This window comes from Equus quagga, chromosome 19 (genome assembly GCF_021613505.1).
Source record: "Equus quagga isolate Etosha38 chromosome 19, UCLA_HA_Equagga_1.0, whole genome shotgun sequence".
NCBI lineage: Eukaryota > Metazoa > Chordata > Mammalia > Perissodactyla > Equidae > Equus > Equus quagga.
The window spans coordinates 11,107,108-11,131,973 of record NC_060285.1 but is presented as its reverse complement, the minus strand read 5'-3'; the positions used below and the strand labels follow the sequence as shown (position 1 = coordinate 11,131,973).

General features: G+C 46.0%; 1 protein-coding gene across 1 annotated transcript; it reads left to right on the top strand.

The window, feature by feature from the left end:
* Positions 1-348: 348 nt before the first annotated feature.
* EIF3L (eukaryotic translation initiation factor 3 subunit L) lies at positions 349-24,343 on the top strand. The gene is made up of 13 exons (XM_046646078.1): positions 349-468; positions 1,021-1,069; positions 1,974-2,184; positions 5,482-5,561; positions 7,894-7,955; positions 10,839-10,908; positions 11,122-11,195; positions 14,820-14,991; positions 17,162-17,316; positions 18,064-18,234; positions 19,041-19,538; positions 23,161-23,241; positions 24,112-24,343. Exons 1-13 carry the CDS (start codon positions 436-438, stop codon positions 24,148-24,150), a joined length of 1,695 nt encoding a protein of 564 aa, XP_046502034.1. The 5' UTR covers positions 349-435; the 3' UTR covers positions 24,151-24,343.
* The last annotated feature ends 523 nt before the right edge of the window (positions 24,344-24,866 follow it).

Genomic DNA, 24,866 nt, shown 5'->3' with positions numbered 1-24,866 from the left:
CGTTTGAAGACATTTCTCGCCGCAGGCAAGCCGCTTACACCTAAATCCAACATCAGGCCCCTGCATAGCTGAATTTCCCTTCACGCGAGAAGTGGACTCGAGAAAGTTGTCAGCCATCTTTTGTGTGGCACTACTTCTGGTTTCTCTTACTCTGCCCATCCTTTATTATGCCGAACTATTTCATGTCTTTACTTCTGAACTTACGCAAGTACTGTAGAGTCACCTTCCAGGCAAAGTCCCTATTTGAAAAGGGAAGAAAAGTTTAGGTGTTCGTCGTTTTTGTCCTTCCTAACGTGGCTGTCTGAGATTGCCGGCGGCCCTGGAAGGGCTTCCGGTTTCCCGGCAGGCCTTGGTGGGGCTGAACTTCCGGCCTCACGACACAGGGGCGGGGCGGTCCCTTCGGTCTCTGCCGCGGTGTTCGCGAGCGCCGCAGCCATGTCTTATCCGGCTGATGACTACGAGTCCGAGGTAACCTGGGCCTAAGCGTGTGCTGGGCTCCGCGGTGGGGGCAGGGCTCTCTGGATGCTGGGCTCCGCGGCGAGCCGGTGTCCGGGCCTCCCCGGGAGCCCCGGCGGGCCGACCAGGTCCGGTCCGCCTCCCCGCCTGCGCGGCCCGCGTGCTGCTGCCGCAGCTGCCGGCTCCTCGTCAGTCCTGTCTCTGCCCGCCCACTTCGCGGCGCCGGTCCCCTCGTCCTCTCCTATCCCAAGACCCGGGACGGAAGCTAGTTATGGGGTTCTGTGTTTCTGTAACTGAGCTCTTCTCGTGGTCTGGGCTCCGTCTGGTCAAACCCCGCTGATTCCCACGGCCTCTCGTGCTTTGCTTACCTTATTGCACCCGTAACGTTGTGTTGTCATTGTCTGTTTTTCCTTTTCTTGCAGGCGTGTGAGGTCCTCAAAGGCAGGGACTATGTCTTACCCACTTTTGTATCTTCAGTAACCTGTTTGGCACATAGGCCCTAGAAAGAGCGTTTTGGATTCACGATTTGGTGACTTTTGTTGTCTTTGTCTCTTTCGTTAACAGGCTGCCTATGATCCTTATGCTTACCCGGGCGACTATGATATGCATACAGGTGAGACCACTGGCTTGGCTGGCTAGCTGGGCACTTGTAGGGACTGGCACCTTTGTTAATGTCTTGGAACAGCTCTGACGCGCACCTGTTTAAAACTGCTTCTTGATGGTCCAGGTTTGGAGTCGGTTATTAGCTCTCAGCAGAAGGGTGATATAAAGCCTAATAAACCAGGCCTTTTTCATGGTCCACCTCAAAGTCTCAGAAGAGAGGGGTTGCTATCCTGGCTGTGGTTTCCTTGTTTAAACTATTAGCCGAAGAAGAACAGCTTGTTGTGAAAAATTAAAGTGATTCAAACGAAGTCCAAATGGACTCTCTTTGGAAGGTATTTGAGGTTTCCTGAAATGTCATAGGGACATGGCTTGACTTAGCACTTGCACTGTGCTGGGCGCTTTGTGTGAAGTATTGCATTTAGTCCTTACAACAGTTCTATAAAGTACGTAAATTAATGTGATGTCCATTTTACAGATGAGAAAAGTGAACACAGAGAAGTTTAGTAACTTGCATTGGGTCATAGAGGTAGAAAATGGCAATCATTCATTCAAAAAGTATTAAGTGCCTCCTACTTACTCCCCCTTCCCACGGTCTTCCAGTCTTCCTCTCTCTTCTGACGTACCCTAACTATTTTAGGTTCTGAGGGTACAAGATAGACAAGGTTCTTGCCCTCGTAGACTTTAGATTCTCGTTGGGGAAACATAAGAAGTAAACAAATAACTTTGAGTAGTGGTAAATGTTCTAAAGAAGGTGATGAGGTTGGGAGTGACTTGAGGAGGATACATCTCTGAGTGTTTAAAACGGAATTATATCCGATTTTATAGACTTTAGTTTGGGGGATGGGATTGCCCTTTTCCTACGTCATCCATCTGGGTTTGAAAGCACGTTGTAAAGTATTATATCCAACCTCTAGGAGATCCAAAGCAGGATCTGGCTTACGAACGTCAGTATGAACAGCAGACCTATCAGGTGATCCCCGAAGTGATCAAAAACTTCATCCAGTATTTCCACAAAACCGTCTCGGATTTGATTGACCAGAAGGTGTATGAGCTACAGGCCAGTCGTGTCTCCAGTGATGTCATTGACCAGAAAGTGTATGAGATCCAGGACATCTATGAAAACAGGTACTAGCTGCTGGCTGAAATAACCTCTTTTTGGGTGGGACTGGCTTAGTGATGCTGCCCCTAAAAAGGGGTGATGTTTAATCATTTTTCTGTAAAGAGAGTGCCCAAGGGTTTTCTGTCATTTCTTGGGGCTAGGGACGTGCTATTTTGTTGGTCTCTGTATCCCCAGAACGTGTACAAGGCCTAAAATAATGTCACTATCAATAATTACAATAGCAGTTAGTGTGTATAATCAGTATGTATCAGGCAATGTTTAGATTGCTTTTCCCGTATTTTCTCGTTTACTTTTCACAGTAGCCCTATGAAGTAGGTACAGTAGCCTCCCCTTATCCACACTTTTTTGTGGTTTCAGTTACCTGCAGTCAGCTGTGGCCCCAGAACATTAAATGGAAAACTCCAGAAATAAACAATTCATAAGTTTAAAATTGCATGCCATTCTGAGTAGCTTGATGAAATCTCGCACTCTCCCTCCTGGGACGCGAATCGTCCCTTTGTCCAGTGTGTCCACGTTGTATATGCTACCTGCCTGTTAGTTACTTCGTAGCTTTCTTATTACAGTACTTGTATTCAGTTAACTCCTGTTTTACTTAATGGCGCCAAAATGCAAGAGTAGTGATGTTGGCAATCCAGATATGCCAAAGAGAAGCCGTAAAGTGCTTTAAGTGAAAGTACAAAAGTTCTTGATTTGAGGAAAGAAAAAAAACTCGTATACTGAGGTTGCTAAGATCTATAGTAAATTTTATTACAGTGTATTGTTAGAATTTTTCTGTTTTATTCTTTGTTCTCATCATTAATCTCTTAATGTGCCTAATATGTAAAGCAGACTTTATCATAGGTAGGCATATGTAGGAAAAAAGTACAGTATACATCGGGTTGGTGCTGTCTGCGGTTTCAGGCATCTGCTGGGAGTCTCGGAACATATCCCCTGCGGATAAGGGGGACTACTGTACTAGTGTTTTCCTCTGTTTTTTAAAGATTGGCACTTGTGCTAACAACTTTTGCCAATCTTCTTTTTTTTTCTTTTACCCTGCTTTTTCTCCCCAAATCCCCCTAATACATAGTTGTATATTTTAGTTGTGGGTCCTTCTAGTTGTGGCATGTGGGACGCCGCCCCAACATGGCTTAATGAGCGGTGCCATGTCCGTGCCCAGGATCTGAACCACTGAAACCCTGGGCTGCCGAAGTGGAGCGTGCGAACTTAACCACTCAGCCACGGGGCCCCTGTTTTCCTCATTTTACAGATGAAGAAACAAGGCACAGAAAGGGTGGGTCACAGAGCTAGTTAAGTGGGTGTGCTGAGTTTTGAACCTGCACAGTCTGACACTGGAGCCTCATTTCTGGACTGTGCTCTACAGCTTTTCAGTGCATAACAGGGTGAGCCAAGCTTTGAGTGGTTGCTTCTGGTTTTGAGGGGACTGCCCTTGTAAAATGGGCATTAGAGAAGGGACAGGCCAGTCAGGGTTGAGATAGTCAGGAAAGACTTCACCAAAGAAGTAGAATTTCTACAAATAGCAAATAGCTAAAGGCCTGCTGGGTCAGTGACTAGGAGTTAACCTCTGGCCTGTGTTTCCTTCATCCCCCAGGTCTTTCTGGTTAGAAGTATATAGAGCAGTGCTGTCCAATAGAAATAATGCTTACCTGATGTAATTAGAATTTTTTCATCAGCTACATTTTTGAAAGCATAACAGGTGAAATTAATTTTAACGGTTTATTTAATCCAATATATCTAAAATATTTCCGCGTATAATGAGTATTAAACTTTATTTTTTTGAGGAAGATTAGCCCTGAGCTAACATCCGTGCCCACCTTCCTCCACTTTATATGTGGGACGCCTACCACAGCATGGTGTGCCAAACGGTGCCATGTCTGCACCCGGCATCCGAACTGGCGAACCCTGGGCCCCTGAAGCGGAACGTGTGAACTTAACCGCTGCGCCACTGGGCCAGCCCCAGTATTAAACTATTAATGATATATTTTACTTTTTCTTTGTACTAAGTCTTTTCAATCCCATATTTTACATTTATAGCACATCTTAATTTGTGTGCACAAGAAATACTTGATCTTTTTAGGTTTCATAACATTTACAATTGGAAAAGTAGATTCATATACCCGATTTGTTCCAAATATACTTTAAAGTTTTCCAATAACTGAGTTAAGTATTGTTTTTTAAATTTAATTAAAATTACCTAAAATATGAAACTCGGTTGTTTAGTCACATGTGGGCCATGGCTACTGTATTGGACAGTACAGGCAGATAGAGACAGCAGTCGAAGCCAGGCTTGTGGCAGATGTGTCCCTAGGAGAATGTGGGTGAGAATGGCTGGCATCTTGGGAAATACGTTCCTGTGGGGCTGTGGGCAAAGAAGGAGGAAACAGTAAAGGAGACAGCAGAAAGTGTAAATGAGCAAAGAGAAGTCTCAGAAAAATAGGCAGTAAATCAGCAGAAAGAAGGGTCACAGAAAGCAGAGGGAAGAGACTTTGAGGAAGGGAATGGTCAGCAGATATTAGCTGTCCAGCAAGGTGGAGATGAGAAAGGCGCTGGTTGAATTTGGTGTTTTAGCAGGTCCTTGGTAACCTCAGCAAGGTCAGTTTCAGTGGAGTGGTAGAGGCAGAAGCCAGGTGACGTTGAGGCAAGAAATGGGGGTTGAGGAAAGGGAATTGGTAAGTGTAGAGGACTCATGGGCTCCTTGAGACACTTTCTGTTCTGTATGTTGAAGGGGGACTTGAGCATTTTCCATGCTGCACTGAGAGCCGAAGAGGAGGGGAAGGTGGGACTTGGAGAGTGGGGAGGTTGAAAGGAACAGAAACCTCTTGCAGGGTTGGGCAGCATCTTGGGCAGCAGCGTTTGGCTTGGATGCCCTAGGTCCGTTGTGGCATGAGACAACACACTGACTGCGCGTCCGTGTTTGGAGAGGAGGTGTAGGCACAGAGCTCCAGCAAGTGGCCACAGGACTGCTAAGGGAGAGGGGTGGGAGTGTCTAAAAAGTAGTTCTCAAATCTGGGGACAGCAAGCTGTTAAATATGGTTGGAGTCCATGATACAGGGCAGGGGACGATCCTGAAGAGCTTGGTGGGCGCTTAACTGAGAGAAAAGGAGTGTTCTACATATTAAGAAAGGTTGTCTGAGGTGCAGAGTTGGGTTGAGGAAAGTTGTAGACTTGGAAGGCTCTGACCTTGGCTCTGTTTCTGTGACATCTTCTCCTTTCTGAACCTGAGTCCTTCTCTGTAAAATGTGAGGGTTGCTTTCCTCTGGTCCTTCCTCTTTTGGAGTTCTAGAATTTTTCTTCTTGGTTTTCAGCTGGACCAAGCTGACAGAAAGATTCTTCAAGAATACACCTTGGCCTGAGGCTGAAGCCATTGCTCCACAGGTTGGCAACGGTAGGTGTGAGCTCTTTGTGTCCTGTGTGCTGGATGGGATCCTGTGACAGGGCATCATGGAAAGCTTGGTGATCTGTGTCTGTTTCGTTCACCCTTTTATTTCTCCAGGGCTTGGTATGTAGTAAATCCTTAGTAAATAACTTGTTGAATGAAGGCTGAATCATTGAAGAGGACAGATCTCTCACGTGACGAAAGCAGAAATCGAGATCTTGGTCCTGATTTGTTTCTACTGCCTCTGTGATTTGGGGGTGGTTATGGTCACTCTGGAATGGGCTCTCTAGCCTCCTCCTACCTTTCACTTTCTGCTGGGATCTGTTACATATGCTGTGAAGTAGGAGGATCCAACTTCATCCTTTTGTATGTGGATATCCAGCTCTCCCAGCACCAGTTTTTGAAAAGATCAATCCTTTCCCATTGAATTGTCTTGGCACCTTGTCGAAATTGGTTATCATGTGAGTGTAAGGGATCAGCTTGTCAATTTCTGCAAAGAAGCCGGCTGGGATTTTGATAGGGATTGTGTTAATTTGAAGACGAATTTGGGGGACTATTGCCATCTTAACAACATTAAGTCCAATCCATGGACACAGGATGTCTTTCCATTTATTTAGGTCCTCAGTTTCTTTCAACAGTGTTTTGTAGTCTTAAATGTATGAATCTTTTGTCATAGCTAACATTTTTTTTTGATGTAGTTTTTTGTTTCTGTTTCTTCTCCCCAAAGCTCTAGTACTTGGTTGTAGGTCCTAGTTGTAGGTCATTCTGGTTGTTCTATGTGGGACGCCACCACAGCATGGCTTGAGGAGCAGTGTGTAGGTCCGCACCCGGGATCTGAACTGGTGAACCCTGGGCTGCTGAAGCGGAGCACATGAACTTAACCACTCGGCCATGGGGCCGGCCCCCTAGCCAACATTTTTGCACCCTTATTACTTTATTATCAGTATCATTATCATTACGTAGGTTTAGAATTTCTGAAAGAAATGTTATGTTGCTCAGACTTTATTCTGTGTTTAATATAGAACCTATATTATAGAGCCTGTTTGCCTGTAAAGAATGTAATATTGTGTATGTTAAGAACAACAGGAGTCCCATAAGACATATTTTGACACAGGTGGGGATTCACAGGACTCCGTATAAAGGAGATTTGGTAGAAGATGCCCTCCGCACTTGCTTCAGCAGGTCTGCAGTCTCTCTCTGGAGCCGTCTAGTGTTACCATTTTCTTGTTTATCCTTCCCATTATTCTCTATGCATATGTAAGCAAATAGGAATGACTCTTTTGTTCCTTTTTTACATAGACTAATTGCCCCTTTCTTTCCATTTTTAAAATTTATTATATTTTTGGAGAGTATTGTGCATCTCCAGGATTCCTAAGGCCACCCCCAGGTTTGATGGTTTGCTAAGAGGACTCACAGGACTCAGCGTCTAGTTGTACCCACAGTTGTGAGCGTTTACAGCAAAAGAATACAGAGCAAAATCAGCAGAGGGAAAAAGCGCCTGCAGTGAAATCCAGAGGGAAGCAGGCGCAAGTTTCCAACAGTCCTCTCCCGTGGAGGCTCACGGGTTGCACTTAATGCCTCGGGCAAGGAATTGTGGCAACATGTGTGAAAAATTGTCTACCAGAGAAGCTTATTACCGACTCTGTGTCCACGGGGTTGGCGGCTGGTGATGTAGGCGCACCCTCTGCCTAGCATGCACCGAAATTCCAGATTCCCAGAAAGGAAAGCGGGTGTTCAGCCTAAACCACGTTTGCACACACAGTTTAGGCACAGCAGAACACCCTTATCAGGGTGGTGGGAGCCCTCCTGGAATCTAGGTTCCCAGATGCCAGACAGGGACCCACTTTACTAGCAGGCCTTTCCAAGGATAGCAGTCTCAGGCCTGCTTTGTTAACTCTTTTCTGCATAACATCAGTACCCAAAGAGATGCCTTTTTTTCCCCTCCTTTCTTTTTAACACTTGTATCGTATTATTGGGCTAAATTCCTTAAAATAGGATTTCTAAGTCCAAGATACCCATGTGTTTGCAATTTTGATAGTGTCATATTGCCTTCTATGGAGCTATTACTATTTATGTGCTGGTTTATTTAAGCAGATATGTGGCAAGAGTCTCTAAATGGCGAAGGGAAATGGGTCTGAATGAGATTAAGATGAGGTTGACAGAGTAAAGTGAGAAATGAATTTTCTTGTTGCGTGTATTCTTGGGGTGTAAGCATTGGAGTTTAGATGTTGTTTAGTCTCTGAAATCACATTTATCCCTTCAACTCTCCTCAAAGGGCTAAAACTTCCAGAAGACGCTAGTTTTGTGGATTGCTAAAGCACTCCTCTGCCATCTCTTTCAGATGCTGTCTTCCTGATTTTGTACAAAGAATTATACTACAGGCACATATATGCCAAAGTCAGTGTGAGTATCTAAATGTTGCTGTCAGTTTTTTAAACTCTCTGCTATTTTTGTCCCTGGAACACAGTCGTTCGTTTATATTGGTTCGGTGCCCAAGAGTGGTTGGCATGTTTTCTGAGCGTTCTTTTAAGAAATGACAGAGGGAATGATCAAACCCAGAAAGCTGGATATATGTTCCAGACAAACAGTAACACTGCATGGCATGTCTCTCCTTTTTAATCTCTCTGTCCCCACAGTTCTTGACTGGACCCTTACCACGTGCACTGGGTTGCAGGCCACCATCCCGATAGTGTGTTCCCAAGCACCTTCCTCTGCCTCTGCCTGCGGTGCCCTTGCTTCTTCCTTCAGTGCATTGCTCTTGAGCCTCCTGTCCTCTGAACTGTGCATAAATCTGTCACGATGTGCCGAACGCAAAGCTGGGCACTTGGCACACATCTACACATCTATGATCCTTACAGTGATCCTGCAAAGCAGGCAAACCGACGTGCAAAGGGTTGGTTTTTCTCAAATTCAACCAGCAGGTGGCAAAACTCCTTGGACCCAGGCCTGTCTTATTGTAACACCGTTGTTCTTTCTACCACATTCCTCCAACTTCGGGCATTTGCTCAATTATTCTCTTCCTGATTTCTAAATTTTAGAGTGCCCTAAATCTCGTAAGATACCATCTGTACTATTTATATACACCAGTGACTTCATAATCTCTATCTTTAGGCCCAATTTCTCCAAATCCAGACTTGTATATCCGCTTGCCTGCTCAGCATCTCCTCTTGGCTGTCTGATAGTCATCTCTAGTTTAATATGCCCAAAACGGAACTCTTATTTTCCCTCTAAACCTGTTCTTCATCTCACTAAATGACACCACCATTCACTCAGTTACTTGGGCTGAAAACCTTGGTGTCATTCTTGACATTTCTCTTTTTGCTATGCCACTTCGAGGCATCATCATCTCTTGCCTGAACTACTGCATAGCCACTCACCTGGTCTGAGTTTTCACTCTTGTCCAGTTAAGATTAATCTCAGCCTAGGGACTAGCATGAGCCTTGTGAAACGTAGTCTCATCAAGTCGCTCCTTTCCTCACAGTCCTATCAAGACTTCCCGTCATACTTAGAATAAAATCCCAAGTCTTAGTCATGGTCCTGCTTGATCTGGCCCCTGCCTCCCTTCTCAGTCTCTTTTCCCACAGCTTTCCCCTTCCTTGGGCTCCTTGCCATGCTCTGTGGCACTTCAGAGCACATAGCACTATCCAGTGTGTTACTTATTTCTTTGGTTTTGTTTGCCTCCCCCACTAGACGGTGATCTCCCCCAGGGCACGGACTTGATCTTGTTCACTGCTGTAATCTGGTGCCTGATCCTTGACGGAGACACATTAATTGTTGGAGCTTGTGTGTGCATGTGTACATGAAGGAAACTGGCCCCACAATCTCGCCTTAAGAGTGTTCCACTTACGAAGGTCCCAGCTTCTCACAGTTACTCATTTCTCGTCTCCTGAGGACCACTTGACCTGATTAGAGCTCCTGCCTTGGCACAGGAACCATCATCGGTGGTGGTAGCTGGAGGAGTTCCTGTTGCTAAATGCAGGGGGCCATATGTTTCTGGCATCCCAGTGAGAGCTCTGACTGCCTTGGCTGATAGAAAGTAAAGGTTCCCTCCTGCCGTTACTGCCGTGGCTCAGGTGCTTTGTGGGCTAGGCCAAGAATCTGGCAGCCTGTGTAACATGGCTGCTTTGCGAAGGCCATGGCATCAGAGCCTGCAGGGTAGCTGCTTCCTCTCATTTTCCCTCTGGTCTGTGGATGAAGATTCAGCACAAGTTTATTGATCCCATAACCTCTTTGCCAGCTACTTTGGGGGTACTTTCATATACACAATGAATTTTAAAACCCTGGGCAGGGGCGGGGAGGGGGGTAGATTTTTCATCGAAAGAGCATTTTCTATATTAGGCATTGAATCTGCATAGTCTCATTTTACAAAGGGATTAAATCTTTTCAGAACCCCACAGTTAGTAAGCTGTGGGGCTAAAACTCCGAAGCACTGTTCTTTCTGTTCCATCACAGATAACACCACTTGTCATGTTGTTCCCCAGCTCAGGAACCTGCAGTGATTTTCGGGTGCCAGCAACATACAGTTTAGATTGGGGGTCAGCATCCTTCTGTGTAAAGGGCCAGGTTGTAAGTATTTTTGGCTGTGAGGGCCAGAATGGTCTCTATCGAATCTATTCAGCTGTGCCCATATAGCAGCCATAGACAGTGAGTATGCATGGCTGTGTCCAAGTTAAGCTTTTTATTTACAAAAACAAGTGATGGTGGGTTTCCGGACGCCCTGGACTGGAATCTCGTTTGGCACTGAAAGACCTCTACGTTCCAGGCTGTTCTTGTCCACTGTAGCCCACTGTAGTGTTGTCTGCTCTCACCCTGCAACCTTTAAGCGCCGTGCTTTCAGCTCTCTGCCTTCATCAGCACTGTTTTCCTGAAACAGCTTCCCGCCTCTCCTCTGCTTCACCAGCCCTGCATGGCTGTTCTCTGACTGTCAGTTAAGGTTGTTGCCCTAAAACCTGACTGTTGTGGGGGGGTGTTCAGTGCCCCTTTGAGCTGCTGTAGCACTTACTGTCCTTCCTCTCACTTGATGCTCTTTGCATACTAAGGAGAGAGCAGAGATCGACTCATGTATTTGTTTTCACTAGTCATGTTAGGCCATGAATAAAACACCTTTTTTTTTTAGTTAAAGGATAATTGACATAAAATATCCTTAGTTTCTGGCGTGCATCATAGTAATTTGATATTTATATACATTATGAAATGATCAGCATGATAAGTCTACTTACTATCTGTCACCGTAAAAATACATTGAAGTTGAGTATCTGTGTCCTGATGTTACTGTTCTCTTTACAGGGAGGACCCTCCTTGGAACAGAGGTTTGAATCCTATTACAACTACTGCAATCTCTTCAACTACATTCTTAGTGAGTCTGAGGTTTGGCCGAGGGGTGAGGTTGTCATGATGTGTAGTGTTGGCCTCCAGCTCTTTTTAGCAGAATTTTAATGTGCAGGTGGGAAGAGGGGAAGTCTTGTGATTCATAGTCCTTAAGAGAGAAACTTAGAAAAGGTGTTCTACAACTTACTGAACGGGCACACTCACTGCTTTGAGTCTAACTTTACTGTGATCTCTTGCACAGATGCTGATGGTCCTGCTCCCCTTGAACTGCCCAACCAGTGGCTCTGGGATATCATCGATGAGTTCATCTATCAGGTATCTGACCAGCCTTGGCCTAATCTGAAATAACTGGTCCAAACTAGGAGCGGTTGTTACCATTGTTTGTGTTGTTACAAAGATGCACGGAGGGGCTGCCCCGTGGCATAGTGGTTAAGTTTGTGCGCTCTGCTTCAGTGGCCCGGGGTTCGCAGGTTCCAGTTCTGGGCGCAGACTTACACATACCTCACCGAGACATGCTGTAGTGGCGTCCCATATAGAAAATAGAGGAGGATTGGTGCAGATGTTAGCTCAGGGACAGTCTTCCTCACCAAAAACCAAAAAGATACATGGTATAAAAATGTGTCCATCGTAGTGTGAAATGTCCCATGGTGGAGGACTCCCAAGTCATGGTTTTCTGAAGAGCCAGTGAGGCTTAAGAGCTCCAGATAGGAACTTGGAAGTGAGGAGAGTAGAACTTGGGGCTCTCACCAAGTTCTTACTTGACCTGGAGAGATGGTCTGGCAGGGAGAACGCAGGCCTCATAGGCTTTGGAGTCAGTCAGAAGTGGGTGCTGGTGTGGGGGCTGCCACCTGGCAGCTCTGTAACAGTGACATGTATTGAAGCTTTCCGAGCCTCACTTTCCTCACCTACAAAACAAATGTTCTGTGTCTTGATGGTGATAGTGGTTCCTTGAGTATGTGCTAGATCAGAGTGAAACAGCTGTTACTGTCAGAACGGAAATGTCACCTACTGCAGAGTGCTGCTGGGGTTTCCACTGTGAACCGTGCTAGATGTAAAAATGCAGCAGTTGGGGCCTGGGGGCGCATGTCCTCTTGCTGTCCGCTAGCCCTGGCCTAGGGCGAGTTGCTTCACCACACTGGGGCTTGGTTCCTCTGCAGCGGAGTCCTGGGAGGAGCACTGGGGCGCTGCGCATGGAGTGCTTAGTGCAGTGCCTGCCACAGGGCTGCACGGGGGATGCCTGGTGTTCATGAGGTCACTGTCATCATCATTCGTCTCCACTTTCTTTTAGCCCAGTTTTACTCTTTAAAAATATAATATAGACTAAAAAACATAAAATGATTGAATTTGGAAAAGTTCACTTTCCCTGTGTTTTACGGAGATGGTCTAGCTCTCAGTGGGTATTTCAGGAGAAATCAGTTTCTGAATAAAACTCTTTGAGGTCCGTGGACCAGAGAGACTTTGTGAATACGAAGTGCTGATAATTGTGATTAGTGAGCTGAGAAAACCTTCCTGGGTTCTTTTTGAAAGAGGCTTCCTGCTCAAGATGACGCTTCACTGCCTTTGTGCAGCGAAGGCGGCAAACCACACTGGCCTTGTCTGCCCCTCTGGCTCCTTGGGTTGTGTCAGCCTCTTGTTTTAGGAGATTGGCAGTCTCGTGGACTCAGAGCAAGTCGAGGAGGATCATCCTTCTTAAGATAATCATTAATCCCCTGGGTTTAGCTGCTGCTCTCTTCTTAAGGGGCTTAGAGTGCTCTCACTTCCAAGAAAGACTGACCAGCGAGGGCTGAGCATGATTCCTCCTGCCCAGGTAGATGCGAGGGAGGGAGGGCAGCCTCTTTCCTGCTACTCTTTCATTTATTTTTGATACAAGTAATTTATGAATGTGTTATTACTGATGAAAGATTTTTTCTTTTTCAAACTGCAGATGAAGTAAAAACGTCTTCTTGCCTTGCCTTTGCAGAAGCATCGATTTTTGTCTGGAAAGATAGGCACCACATTAATGTTTCTCAGGCATTTACATAAGTGTGTACATATAAAAACACATCATTTAAAAAGTGGTATCGTACTGTATTGTCATTGGTTATGACTTGGAACACTTAGAACTTCTGCACAGAGAATCTGCCTTGCTCTTTCTTGCTCTTTCTGCCTAGTGGATTTCCTTGTGTGTGTTATGCATAGGTCTGTCTCTAGCAATCACTGGGGAATTGTTGGTGGAAAGATCTGTGGTTTTTACAGTTTTTAATCTTTGTTTTCCTCCCCAAAGCAACAGTGCATGGTTGTCTGTCCTAGTTGTAAGTCCTTCTAGTTCTTCTATGTGGGCTGCTGCCACAACGTGGCAACTGACAGACAGGTGGTGTGGTTCCATGACCAGGAAGCAATCCTGGGCCACCGAAGCAGAGAGAGCATTGAACTTTCACTGCTAGGCTGTTAGGGCTGGCTCTAAAATTTTTTAAAATAGCTTTATAGAGTCATAATTAGCAAATAATAAAATATATAGATTTTAAGTGTATAGTTGATGAGATTTGACAAACGTATACACCACCACACTCAAGATACAGAACATTTCAATCACTTTGAATTTTAACATATAGTAATATATTCCCCTCTCAAAAAGGCTGTATCAAATTATACTATTACCATCAGCATTTGATAGCAAGTTCTCTGTACTAGATGTTATCGGTGTGTCTAATTTAAGCAGTGGTAATCTTGGGGCCGGCCCTGTGGCTGAGTGGTTAAGTTTGCGTGCTCCGCTTTGGTGGCCCAGGGTTTTGCAGGTTCGGATCCTGGGCGTGGACCTAACACTGTTCATCAGGCTGTGCTCGGGTGGCATCCCACGTGCCATGACTAGAAGGACCCACAACTGAAATACACAACTATGTACTGGGGGGCTTTGGGGACAAGAAGGAAAAATTTTAAAATCAATAAAATAAATAAAAAATAGCTTTCTTAAAAAAAATGATAATCTCATTTTAATTTGCATTTTTCTGATATCTGAAGAAATTGAGCGTTTTCCCTGTTAAGTGACCAGTCCTTTTTTTCTTTGAAATGATCATCAGTATCCTTTGTCCGTTTTTCTGTTGAATTATCTTATTGACTTATGAGAATTCCGTCTGTATTCTGGATACTATTCTTTGTTCCCTGTCAATTTGGAAACTTTTTCTCTTGCGCTCTTAGAGGAAGAGGCTATTTTAGAGTTGAAGAGCAATCTTAGGTCATTTAGGATTGAGATTTCTGGGTCACTGCTTTTCAAACCTGCATGCGCACCAGAATCAACCAAGGAACTTTTAAAAATTCTGACTGAGTAGGTAGGTAAGTAGGTCTCTTGCGCTCTTTGGGTGAATGATGGGGCTGGCTTGATGCTGGTCCCAGATAAAACCACTGTCCTCCAAAAATACCTGTGTTATGTCCCCATATGTGCCTTCCACTTGGCCAGGCTGTGGTTGGTACAGAGGTGACTGAGACTGGGTTTCTGTCCCAGGTGAATTGATGGGCAGCTCTGGTAAGCAAGATGCTATCTCCACCGTGTCATCATTCATAATCCTGACCATGGCACGGCAAGGCCAGTGTGAACAGATTTGTTACGGCCACCTGATTCTGGTGGCCAAGTTGACTGCATTGTGAAGGCCAGAGACATTAAGTGACTTTAGGCTGTACTTGACTCCAAATTGAATGTTTTTTTCAAAAACTACCTCTCATCTTAGAGATTTTTACTTAGCTGTGGAATGAGTAACATATTCAGTAATGAACAAAATTCACAGCTTAATCAAAGATAGCTGTGAAAAAACAAGTAGTGTATAGAACGATTTAGCATGAGAACTAGTAGTCTCACTCTCACCTTCTCTGGTCCAGAGCCCCGGGCATCGCCTCATCTTCGGGGTTGTGCGCTTGGGCTGGCACTGAGTTTTGCACCTGCTGCATCTTTGCCTTCTCCCTCAACAGTTCCAGTCATTTAGTCAGTACCGCTGTAAGACCGCCAAGAAGTCAGAGGAGGAGATTGACTTTCTTCGTTCCAATCCCAAAATCTGGAATGTTCACAGTGTCCTCAATGTCCTTCATTCCCTCGTAGACAAGTCCAACATCAACCGGCAGTTGGAGGTGTACACAAGTGGAGGTGAGTGCTACTTGCCGTCTGTTCCAGGTGGACAGAGGCTGCGGGAGTCGTCCTCTCAGGCTGCTCCTCTGTGGTGTTGGCCGTGAGCGGTAGCCGGGGCTGCTGTCAGGGGCTCCTGGCCCTGGCGGTCTGTTGGCTGACAGGCTGGTCCAGCATTTCTGCGATCTGCATGTGTAAACATTTCTACTGTGTCTCCAGGGCCTTTGTTTAGATAAGCACTTCTCAAACTTCTGGGTGTCGGGACCATGTTACACTTTTAAAAGACTGAAAATCACAAAGTTTGTGTAACAAATTTTTCAGTGAGAAGAGTGGTGTTTTTGCAGATCTCTTTAGCGTCCGGTTTCTTGAAAGAGAGCTGGGTTCTCCTGCTGCTGCTGCCCTCAGTCAGTTGAAACATTCTGCTTTGGTTGACGTACGTGAGGGACATGTGGCCTCAGGTACTAAGCTGGGAAAGGGAGGAGCATCTTACCAGCCTTTTCAGGTAGTGCCATGTTCTCCTTTGATACCACATCAGAGCTTGACAAGCAGTAGTTTCGTGCGGGGTGGTTGCAGTGAGGAATCTGAAACCTCATCAGTGAACTTCTGCTGTGTTCAACGGTCACACACTGCTTAATGACAGGAGTACCTTCTGTGAGAAATGCGTCGTTAGGCCATGTCGTTGTGGTGCAAACGTCATCAGGTGTGCTTAGACAAACCCAGATGCTATAGCCTGCCCCACTCCTAGGCCTTATGGTGCTGGTCTTATGGGACCACCGCCGGATACGTGGTCCACCGTTGATTGAGACGTGGTCATGCGGCCCATGACTGCATTAAAGTTGATTGGTCTGTCCTGCAGCCTGAATGCGTCTTCTACCCATGCATGATTTTGTAAAATACTGGTTCACCGAGTTATAAAGATTTTCTAAATATTGACACATTTTTATTATACAGTTTTTACTTTTTTAAATTTTTTATTTACTTTTTTTGAAGTTTTTTTTTTTATCTACAGTTTTTAAAAACCACTTCTGTTATTTTTGCCATCAGCCTCGTCAGATAAGTCTTTATTTGGAAGCTGTTGAGCTCATAGTGGCAGATAGATGTTTTATAAAATTCTGATTTTTGCTTAAAAGCTCAAATTTTCATTGGCAGCAAATAGCAGTTTTCTTCATTGAAGTGTAACAGGCTCACTTAGTTGATTTGTCAGAAAATGTCTGCTTAATACTCAAATCTAAATAACCATCGTTTGTGTGTCAGTCATTCAGGTAAAAATATTGTTTTGTGGGGAAAGTGGCTGGTTCTTTTGCTGCAAGTCTGTGGTGGTTAAGAATACAATAACTGCTAGTACAGTTTGATGGCACTGCCCGAGTTATGCTAAGTTGCCAGTAGTTTTGCCCAGCATTGTTTTTGCATCATTAGGGCAAATGTCAACTCAGTGAGAAAAGCAAATAGCATCTTAATGTTATTAGGAAAACAGCTTTGATTTCATGGATTTCCTGAAAGGCGGGGCCTTGATGAGTAACCGTTACTGATAAGAGGGGCTCTCGAATTCTCAAGTGTGTTGGAAATGTCGACCCCAGTGATCATTGTATTGCAAAGGAAAGGACCGTAGCCCAGGAGTCAGCCTTCAGGAGGGAAGAGCGCTCCGGAGAAGAGCAGTTTCCAGCACAGCTGTCTACCATTTCAGAGCACAGATCCAGCCAGCGTGATAGGCACGTTCCTTCAGGGAGATGGTCGTCAGACTGACACACGCACAGCATTCCTTCATGTGATCCTGGCCCCGTAGGCAGGGCAGTGGTCCCATCTTCAGAGGGTACATCCTCTGCCGTAGTTAAAGCAGACGGACAGTGTGTGACAGGTCGTAAGTTAGGCTTCTTCATTTAAATAAAGCTCAGGCCAAATCAGCTTCAAACCGGAAGGCTTCCGCATGTACTTGAAAATATAAAAAATTTTTTTATATCATAACCCCCTCTCCCCCCAGCAAAAAGCTGTCATCCTCTGCGCAACTATTGGTAAATTTAAGATTTGCGTAAGGCCAGGCGTGCTGTTTCCTCTTCTTTCCAAGGCAGAGTTGTTGCAGGAAGGAAGCTTTGGAGGCTGGTGGCAGGGGAAGAGCTTGCTGAATGACGTTCCAGGGCCGGGCTTGCCTGCCTTCACCTGCCGCAGCTGAGCATTCAGTGTCTGTCTCTCTCAGGTGACCCCGAGAGTGTGGCTGGGGAGTATGGACGGCACTCCCTCTACAAGATGCTTGGCTACTTCAGCCTGGTGGGGCTTCTGCGTCTGCACTCCCTGTTGGGCGATTACTACCAGGCCATCAAGGTGCTGGAGAACATTGAACTGAACAAGAAGGTAATTACCGGTTCCCCCGCCCACCTTCCTGGAGCCAGAAAGTCTGTCTGCTTCTAGAGAACCTCTGATCTCTCAGGACAAACTTCAGGAAGGAGGAGGAGGACCCTTCCCCAGGCCAGCTGAAAGTTGAGAAAAGAACTGGGGAAAGCATTGCTGTGAAAGTCTGAACCTGGACAAGGTAGTTTCTCTCTGCTGCTTAATAACACTTAGCATATTCAGCAGTCGTTTGGTTCTCTTCCAAACAGACGATAACGGCAGGTTTCACTCTTCAGGTTTCACTAGTCCTAAAGAATTAAGAGAAGACTTCATTCTAAGATGGCCATGCTATGACTAGCTGTGGTGGTTTTTCCTCGCCACAGAAAAGTCGGTACCTTTTTATTTGATGTGTGTCTGTCTTTCTGTCTTCTCTCTCCATTCCTTTATAGTGCTTATTTGAAAAAGCAAGGAGTAGAAAGAAAGCAAGGAAGAATACAAAAACGAGATGTAGAAGGTTTTAGAGCTGAGAGATTTTAGCCCCTCCTGGTCCAGTCCCTTTCTCTTACAGCTAAGAAAATGGAGGCCTCAGGTCACGTAACTCACGATTTGCACTCAGAGCCTCTGACTCCAGAGCCAGGGCTTCCTCCGGGTGTTTCAGGGCCTCTGCAGCGCCTCCACCTCCGCTGACGCCAGGCCCTGCTGACTTTCAGATCCTATCTGGGATGAATTGGTCTTGGGACTCATGGATGCTTCTCCCACCTCCTTCCGCAGAGCATGTATTCCCGTGTGCCCGAGTGCCAGGTCACCACGTACTATTACGTTGGTTTTGCGTATTTGATGATGCGTCGCTATCAGGATGCCATCCGCGTCTTTGCCAACATCCTCCTCTACATCCAGAGGACCAAGAGCATGTTCCAGAGGACCACATACAAGTATGAGATGGTAAGGGGGCTTCTGACCAGCTGAGCCCTTGACACCTAGGACAACAGTTTTTGGTAAACACCATCCAAAATTTTGCTGTTTTGTGTGCTTTTTCAACACCGTGATTTCTTAATGACTGGCTTACTCTTAAGAGTTTTTTTTAGTTATGTCTGTTACCTCAGATTGTTGACAGCTTGACAATGAGGACAGTGCCTTTTGTTTCACTTTTATCCCCCAAGAGTGCCTACATTTATTTATCCAGCAATGATTTGTTGAGTGTTCACTGGGCTGTGGGTGTTTAGCTGAGTGTAAGGTGCGCGGAGAATTGGGAGGAGGTGTTCAGGCAGCGTGAAGGCGTTGGGACGTGGAACTACGGTGATGCAGCAGCACAGTAAGCCATTTTGGCCAGAGGGCAGGAGAGTAGTCGATTCTGGGATAAGCTTCATTACCTGGATAAGGTACTTAGCCTTTGTTCTGTAGGCACTGAGGTGCCATCAGAGGTTTCTAGGTGACTTGATCATAACCAGTGTAGGAGGATTGACCTGCCAGTGATGTGTGGGATGAACTGGAGAGACTGAGACAGAGGTACCAGTAAAGAATCCAGGAGACAACTCAGGAGGACCTGGAACTAGGCCAGAAGTTGAGTAGAGCTAGAGGAAGGATTGGGAGAGACATTGGGAAAGTTAACTGGCTGGTGTAGGACAAAGGGAGAGATCTAAGATCTGTGCAGAGTGTACCTGGGAGGATGGTGGGGCGGTGTTGGCAGTGGGGACCTCAGAAGGTCCATTGCGTTTGACCCTGCACCCATCTCTCTCCCCCGCCCCCAGATTAACAAGCAGAATGAACAGATGCACGCGCTGCTGGCCATCGCCCTCACCATGTACCCCATGCGTATAGACGAGAGCATTCACCTCCAGCTGCGGGAGAAATACGGCGACAAGATGCTACGCATGCAGAAAGGTGACCCGCAGGTCTACGAGGAGCTTTTCAGCTACTCCTGCCCCAAATTCCTGTCGCCTGTAGTGCCCAACTACGACAACGTGCACCCCAACTACCACAAGGAGCCCTTCCTGCAGCAGCTGAAGGTGTTTTCTGATGAAGTGCAGCAGCAGGCCCAGCTCTCGACCATCCGCAGCTTCCTCAAGCTCTACACCACCATGCCCGTGGCCAAGCTGGCCGGCTTCCTAGACCTCACCGAGCAGGAGTTCCGCATCCAGCTGCTTGTTTTCAAACACAAGATGAAGAACCTGGTGTGGACCAGTGGCATCTCTGCCCTCGACGGCGAGTTCCAGTCAGCCTCCGAGGTTGACTTCTACATTGATAAGGTAGGGCTGCCCCCCGGGCTCAGTTCTCTGGGGCACTCTCTGTTACCCATTCAGCAAGAAATGTTTCTTAAGCGCCACTGTCTTCCAGTCCCTGTTCTGGGCATTTGGGATACATCAGTGAAGAAGACCAACAAAGATTTCTGCCCTTGTGCTGATGTTCTACTGTAAAAAAGAATAGGCCGTAAACATTATAATTAAGCAAATCATGTGGTACGTTAGAAGTTGCCAAGTGCTACAGGGTGAGGGTAGTGGTGGTGGAAGGCGCAGGTCTCAGTACTAGGTAAGATGCTCAGGATAGGCTTTGCGGAGAAAGTGAAATTTAAGCCGAGACTTGAAGGAGGTCAGGAAATTAGCCAAGCAGTTATCGGCGGAAGAGCATTCCAGGCAGAGGGAGCAGTCAGAGCAAAGGCCCTGGGGCAGGAGCAAGTGCAGTGTGTTTGAGGGACAGTTGCAGTGTGGCTGGAGTAGCCTGAGAGTGGAGGCTGTGGCAGGAGATGAGGTTGGAGAAGGGGGGGGTGCTTTGTAGACTGTTGGAAGTACTTTAGCGAGTGGGAAGCCGTTGTCCCGACCTGTGCCACCCTAGGTTAGTGCTTCCTGGTTTGAGCTTCATTTGACGGAGTTATCAGTTTGTGCTCTTTTTGTGTCTGCCGTCTTTTGCTCCACATTATATTGAGAGAGTCGCCGTCCAGCATTGTCAGGTGTATTACTCACTTCGTGCTTATTGCTCTGTGATAGTCCAACCTCTCCTGCAGTTATTGACCGCAGTTTTTCCGTTCTTATGTTGATGGACATTTGGGTGGTTTTGCCTATTACAGAAGTACACATGTGGTTTTATAGAGTGGCTGTCAATGGTCCAAATAAGGTTTCTTTTTTAAGAGATCCATTCATATGTTGTTCTACATGCACAGTTATTTCTGGAAGAACGCGCAAGCAATATAGTGGTTTTCTCTCAGGAGGAGAGGTGGGCTGAGGAGGTGTTGATTTTCACTGTTGGACTTTAATTTCAAGTCGGACGTTTTAGTCTCTTAATGAGGTTTTTTAAAGAACTAAGTCGTTTTGTTTTCTTAGTGAGTTTTTTCAGACTTAAAATATGCTGGACTGCTAGAATCGTTCTTTCCATGAAATACCATGTCCCCTCTTTGTTTCGCCCACGTGCATACACTCACAAGTAAAGAAAACGTTCTACTCAGACATATTTGGAACCCTGATGTGGACTCACAACAGTCTGTTAAAATAATAGACTGAATCTTTCATCTCTTCTAGAATATTCTTAGTATCTCTTAGATCTTATTTCTGCTCTATTCTCCGCATTCTGGAGTTTTTGGTAGACCTCACTCTGTCTTCCATGTTTCTTAAATCCTTCTTCCATTGTTTTGTCTCCTCCATTATGGATCATGTTCTTTTGATCAATCATTCTATCTCTAATTAATCTCTTCAGCTCTATTTCTTGCTTGCTATAATTTTTTTTTACTCATGGTGCAGCGTTTCCTTGTGCTTGGTTATTTTTTACTACTCATGGTTCATTGTTCCTGAGACACTGTTGGCGTTCTTTGAAGCCTAGGATGGAGATTCATTCCTTGTTCCTCTAGAAGGGAACTTTTGCCTTGCAAGGTGCCTGGTGATATTATTGGTCTGGGACCACCAGCGATGCAGCTCACAGCCTGTGAGGTCCCTGGACCAGCCAGGCAACAAGCCCAGGCAACGGATTGTCAGAAGAGTTGCCTTGTGTTTCTGAGGTCTTGGGGATGGATCTCTTTTTTCTTTTCTATCCCTGTTCCACTTGGCAACCTTTGCCTGATGTCAGGAGTTGGATGGCAGTTCACTTCTGGCTCACCTTTAGCTTGAGGGTTCAGCCCTTGAAGATCCCAGCATTACAAGGAGGGTCTTCTGTTAGGCTGGCCTGGGTTTGTCCCCGCTGCCCAAGTTTCCCAGAATTAGCAAATGCCCTCAGGGCAGAGGAGGCTTCTGTGCTTTGCTTAGAATGGTTTCTGTTTTCTCTTAAACAGTTCTTCCTTCTCTTTTCACCCCTTGATGCTATAAGGAGATTTTAAAAAATTATCCTGCATTTGTAGTTGTTTTCAGGAAGTGTGTTGGTCTAAACATAATACCTTTCTGACTGTTTTTTTAGATATACTTTGCATAACATAAACTTCCCCATTTCGAAGGGTACAATTCCGTGATTAGTATATTCACAACGTTGTGCCACCACCTCCACATCTAATTCCACAACAGAAAGAAACTGCCTACCCATCAGCAGTCGTTCCGAGTCCCCGCGTTCTCCCAGTCCCTGGCAGACCACTCACCTGCTTTCCGTCTCTGTAGATTGGTTTATCCTTGACGTTTCATAGAAATGGAACCATAAACTGTGTGGCCTTTTGTGTTTGACTTCCTTCATTGTGCATGTTTTCAAGTTTCATCCAGGTCGTAGCATGTGTCAGGACTCTCTTCTTTGCGGCTGAAGAGCGTTCCACTGTATGGATACACCACATTTTGTTTATCCATTCGTTGCCCAGTCGATGGACAGCTGAGCTGTTTTCAGCTTTGGGCTGTTGTGGATGACACTGCTGTGAACATTTGCGTGCAGGGTTTCATGTGAGCATCTTCTCGAGTGCACACCTGGTTGTGGGATTGCTCGGCCAGGTTGGGTACTTTGTTTTTGAAAGCTCATCCTGCTAAACCGAATGCTCTCATTTGGAGTTTATGGCTTTTGGAAGACTTCCTGTTTGGCAGAACGTAGCTCAGAGACTCACCGAAAGTAGAAACACGTCAGTAGTGGCAGTTTTTCAATGTTGTTTAAAATCATGCTTTTAAAAATCAAAACTGTCTCCCCTGCAGTCTCAGGGGAAAGATCTAAATTCCTTTTGAGCTGCTTCTCAGGGCCTGACATACACTCGTCCTTTGGCGGTACAAACCTGCGCGTCCTCTGTCCTCACCTAGTGACCCAGCTGCACGAGTCCTGACTCTCTGGATAGTCTTTGATAAAACACTTCTCAAGAATTAGCAATTTGCTTACTAAAAGAAAAATTTTGCTATCAGGTTATATTCAGGTTAAATTAATATGTTAAAATATTAGTAATATGACTTAGATCGAAAAGGTTTTGATTACATGTGTTTTTTTTAATCATTGTTCCTCTTATTGGTTCTGGTTCATCTTTGGCAAAATGCTGCTTTATGGTTTTTTTGGCTTTTCTTTTTTCATCCTTGACTTGAAAAAAGCCTGTCAAAGAGATTCAGAAAGTTCTGGAATCTTAACCTAGAGTATGTAGGAGTTTACAAGTGAAGCAGTGTTCAACGAAAGATTTTGGGCAAAAAACCAAAATGTAAAATCTGGATTACTTTGCACTCTTGTCAACAGTGTATGACAATGAAATGCTATTCTAAATGTTTATTGCAAAAGATTCGTGTTCATTCAAAAGACTGGAGAATAAAAGTAAATGAGTTAACAAGAAGAAAATAAAAATCAGCCATCTAGAAAAGAAGAAATTAACTGGTAATGCTCTTCCAGCGTCTGCCCCCCACCCCCGTTAAAGCACTGTAGGGGTGTATCTAGCACTTGGCTTCCTGGTGATTTGCAGGTCCGTAGTGGTTTTGCCTCACTTCTCTGACTCTGCTTTTCCCACAGGACATGATCCACATCGCAGACACCAAGGTCGCCAGGCGCTATGGGGATTTCTTCATCCGGCAGATTCACAAATTTGAGGAGGTGAGAGGTCTGAGAGAGTGGTGTGTGGGCTGGGGACAGAGGTTGGGAACTGGGTGGGGAGTTTTAAATTTTTTATTTCTCATCTGTTTTCAAGAAAGCCTGAAATTGGCCCTTTGAGTTTCTGAGCTAGACTGGCTGGCTGCTTGGGGTTGGGGAGTGGGTCGGGCCTGTTGGAGTTGCTGTGTCAGCCTTCTGGGGAGCATCTCTTTCCAAGATCTCCCTCTGCGGGTGGCCAGCTCTCCTCTCCCTCCCTGGTATTTCCTAATATGGGTGGATTTGCTGCCTGCTCTTAGCCATCACTCCCCATTTGGCAGTTATTCTCCAACTTAGACAGGTCCAGCCAGTTCCTGCAGGCAGAGGACAGGAAGTTCTGCTTTGACAGACTCGGTGCGGTCCGCATCTTGCCCTAGGAGAGGTCTTGTGTGTGAGGCCGAACACACAGCGTGTGGGTTTCTTTGTGGCTGTAGCTGGAGCCATTGTGTCTTGGTGTTTTGAGTCCTCCAGCAGAGGTCACTGCTATGCTGTGGCCCGTGCCACCAGGCTCCTCCTGTGGGATAATAATACAGCCCTGGCAAGTCTAGCCACTCGGAGTCCCTTTCCTGTCTGTAACGTGGGTGGGGCAGTGTGCAGTGTGTGTGTGTTGAGTGTGAAGGGCAGGTGGAAGAACAATCTGCGTGAGTTGTGGGGCCGTATGAGTGTCAGGTGGAGGAGCTAACCTGGTCTTTACGCACACAGTGGACACTCGGGCCACATCAGAGACTCTCCTCCCTGACGTCAGGCTGCCCGGGAGTCGAGCTGGTGATCATGCACACCACAGGAGAAGATTTTGTGAAAACCCCATATGTAACTTTGCTTTTCTTTCTCTTCTAGCTCAATCGAACCCTGAAGAAGATGGGACAGAGACCCTGAGTATGTTCACCCTTGCGTTAGACGGGAACCTATTTTGATGTCACTGTAGGTGGGGAGTGTTTTTACCACCGTGAAGCCTTTACCCAGCTCATCTATCAGCAGGTCAACTGAGTTGAAGTTTGTTTGTATCTCGGACTGAAATGTTTTAAATACGTCTCAGTAAAGGCTCTTGGGAGCCAGAGTTGTCGTCTCATTATTGTTGGGGAGCATCTGTGGATGAGGACAGCAGTGTGTAATTTCCCGTGTGTCGTGATTCTTTCTCCTGATGCATCGGTTTCTGGTGTTTAAGAGTTCTTTAATCCCTGTATTCATGAAGCGCGTTGTGGCCTACGGGACGTTCAGTATCGCGTTTGCACCTCGCAAGAGTCCTGTGAGCTCTCGGTGACCTGCTGTCGTTTGCACGCGTCTTCGTTGGAAGTGCTGGGCCTTGGGGAGGAGCTGCTGCAGACCCCCTCCTGCTAGGAGCTGTGCCGAGAGCAATCCACGTGCGTCGCTTACACCTCACTAATCCGGTTTAGCAGCAGTATCCCTGTTTCGTTGATGAGGAAACGGACTCAGGGAGTTAAGTGACTTGATCAAGGTCACGTAGTTAAAAAAGCCAAGAATTGACTCCAAGCTACCACTTTTTTCTACTGTCTTCTGCTGCCCAGGTCTTCGGACTTCTCATGCTGAAAAGCTTGCTTTGTGTTGTGTGCAGCCTCTCCCCGGCTCAGTGA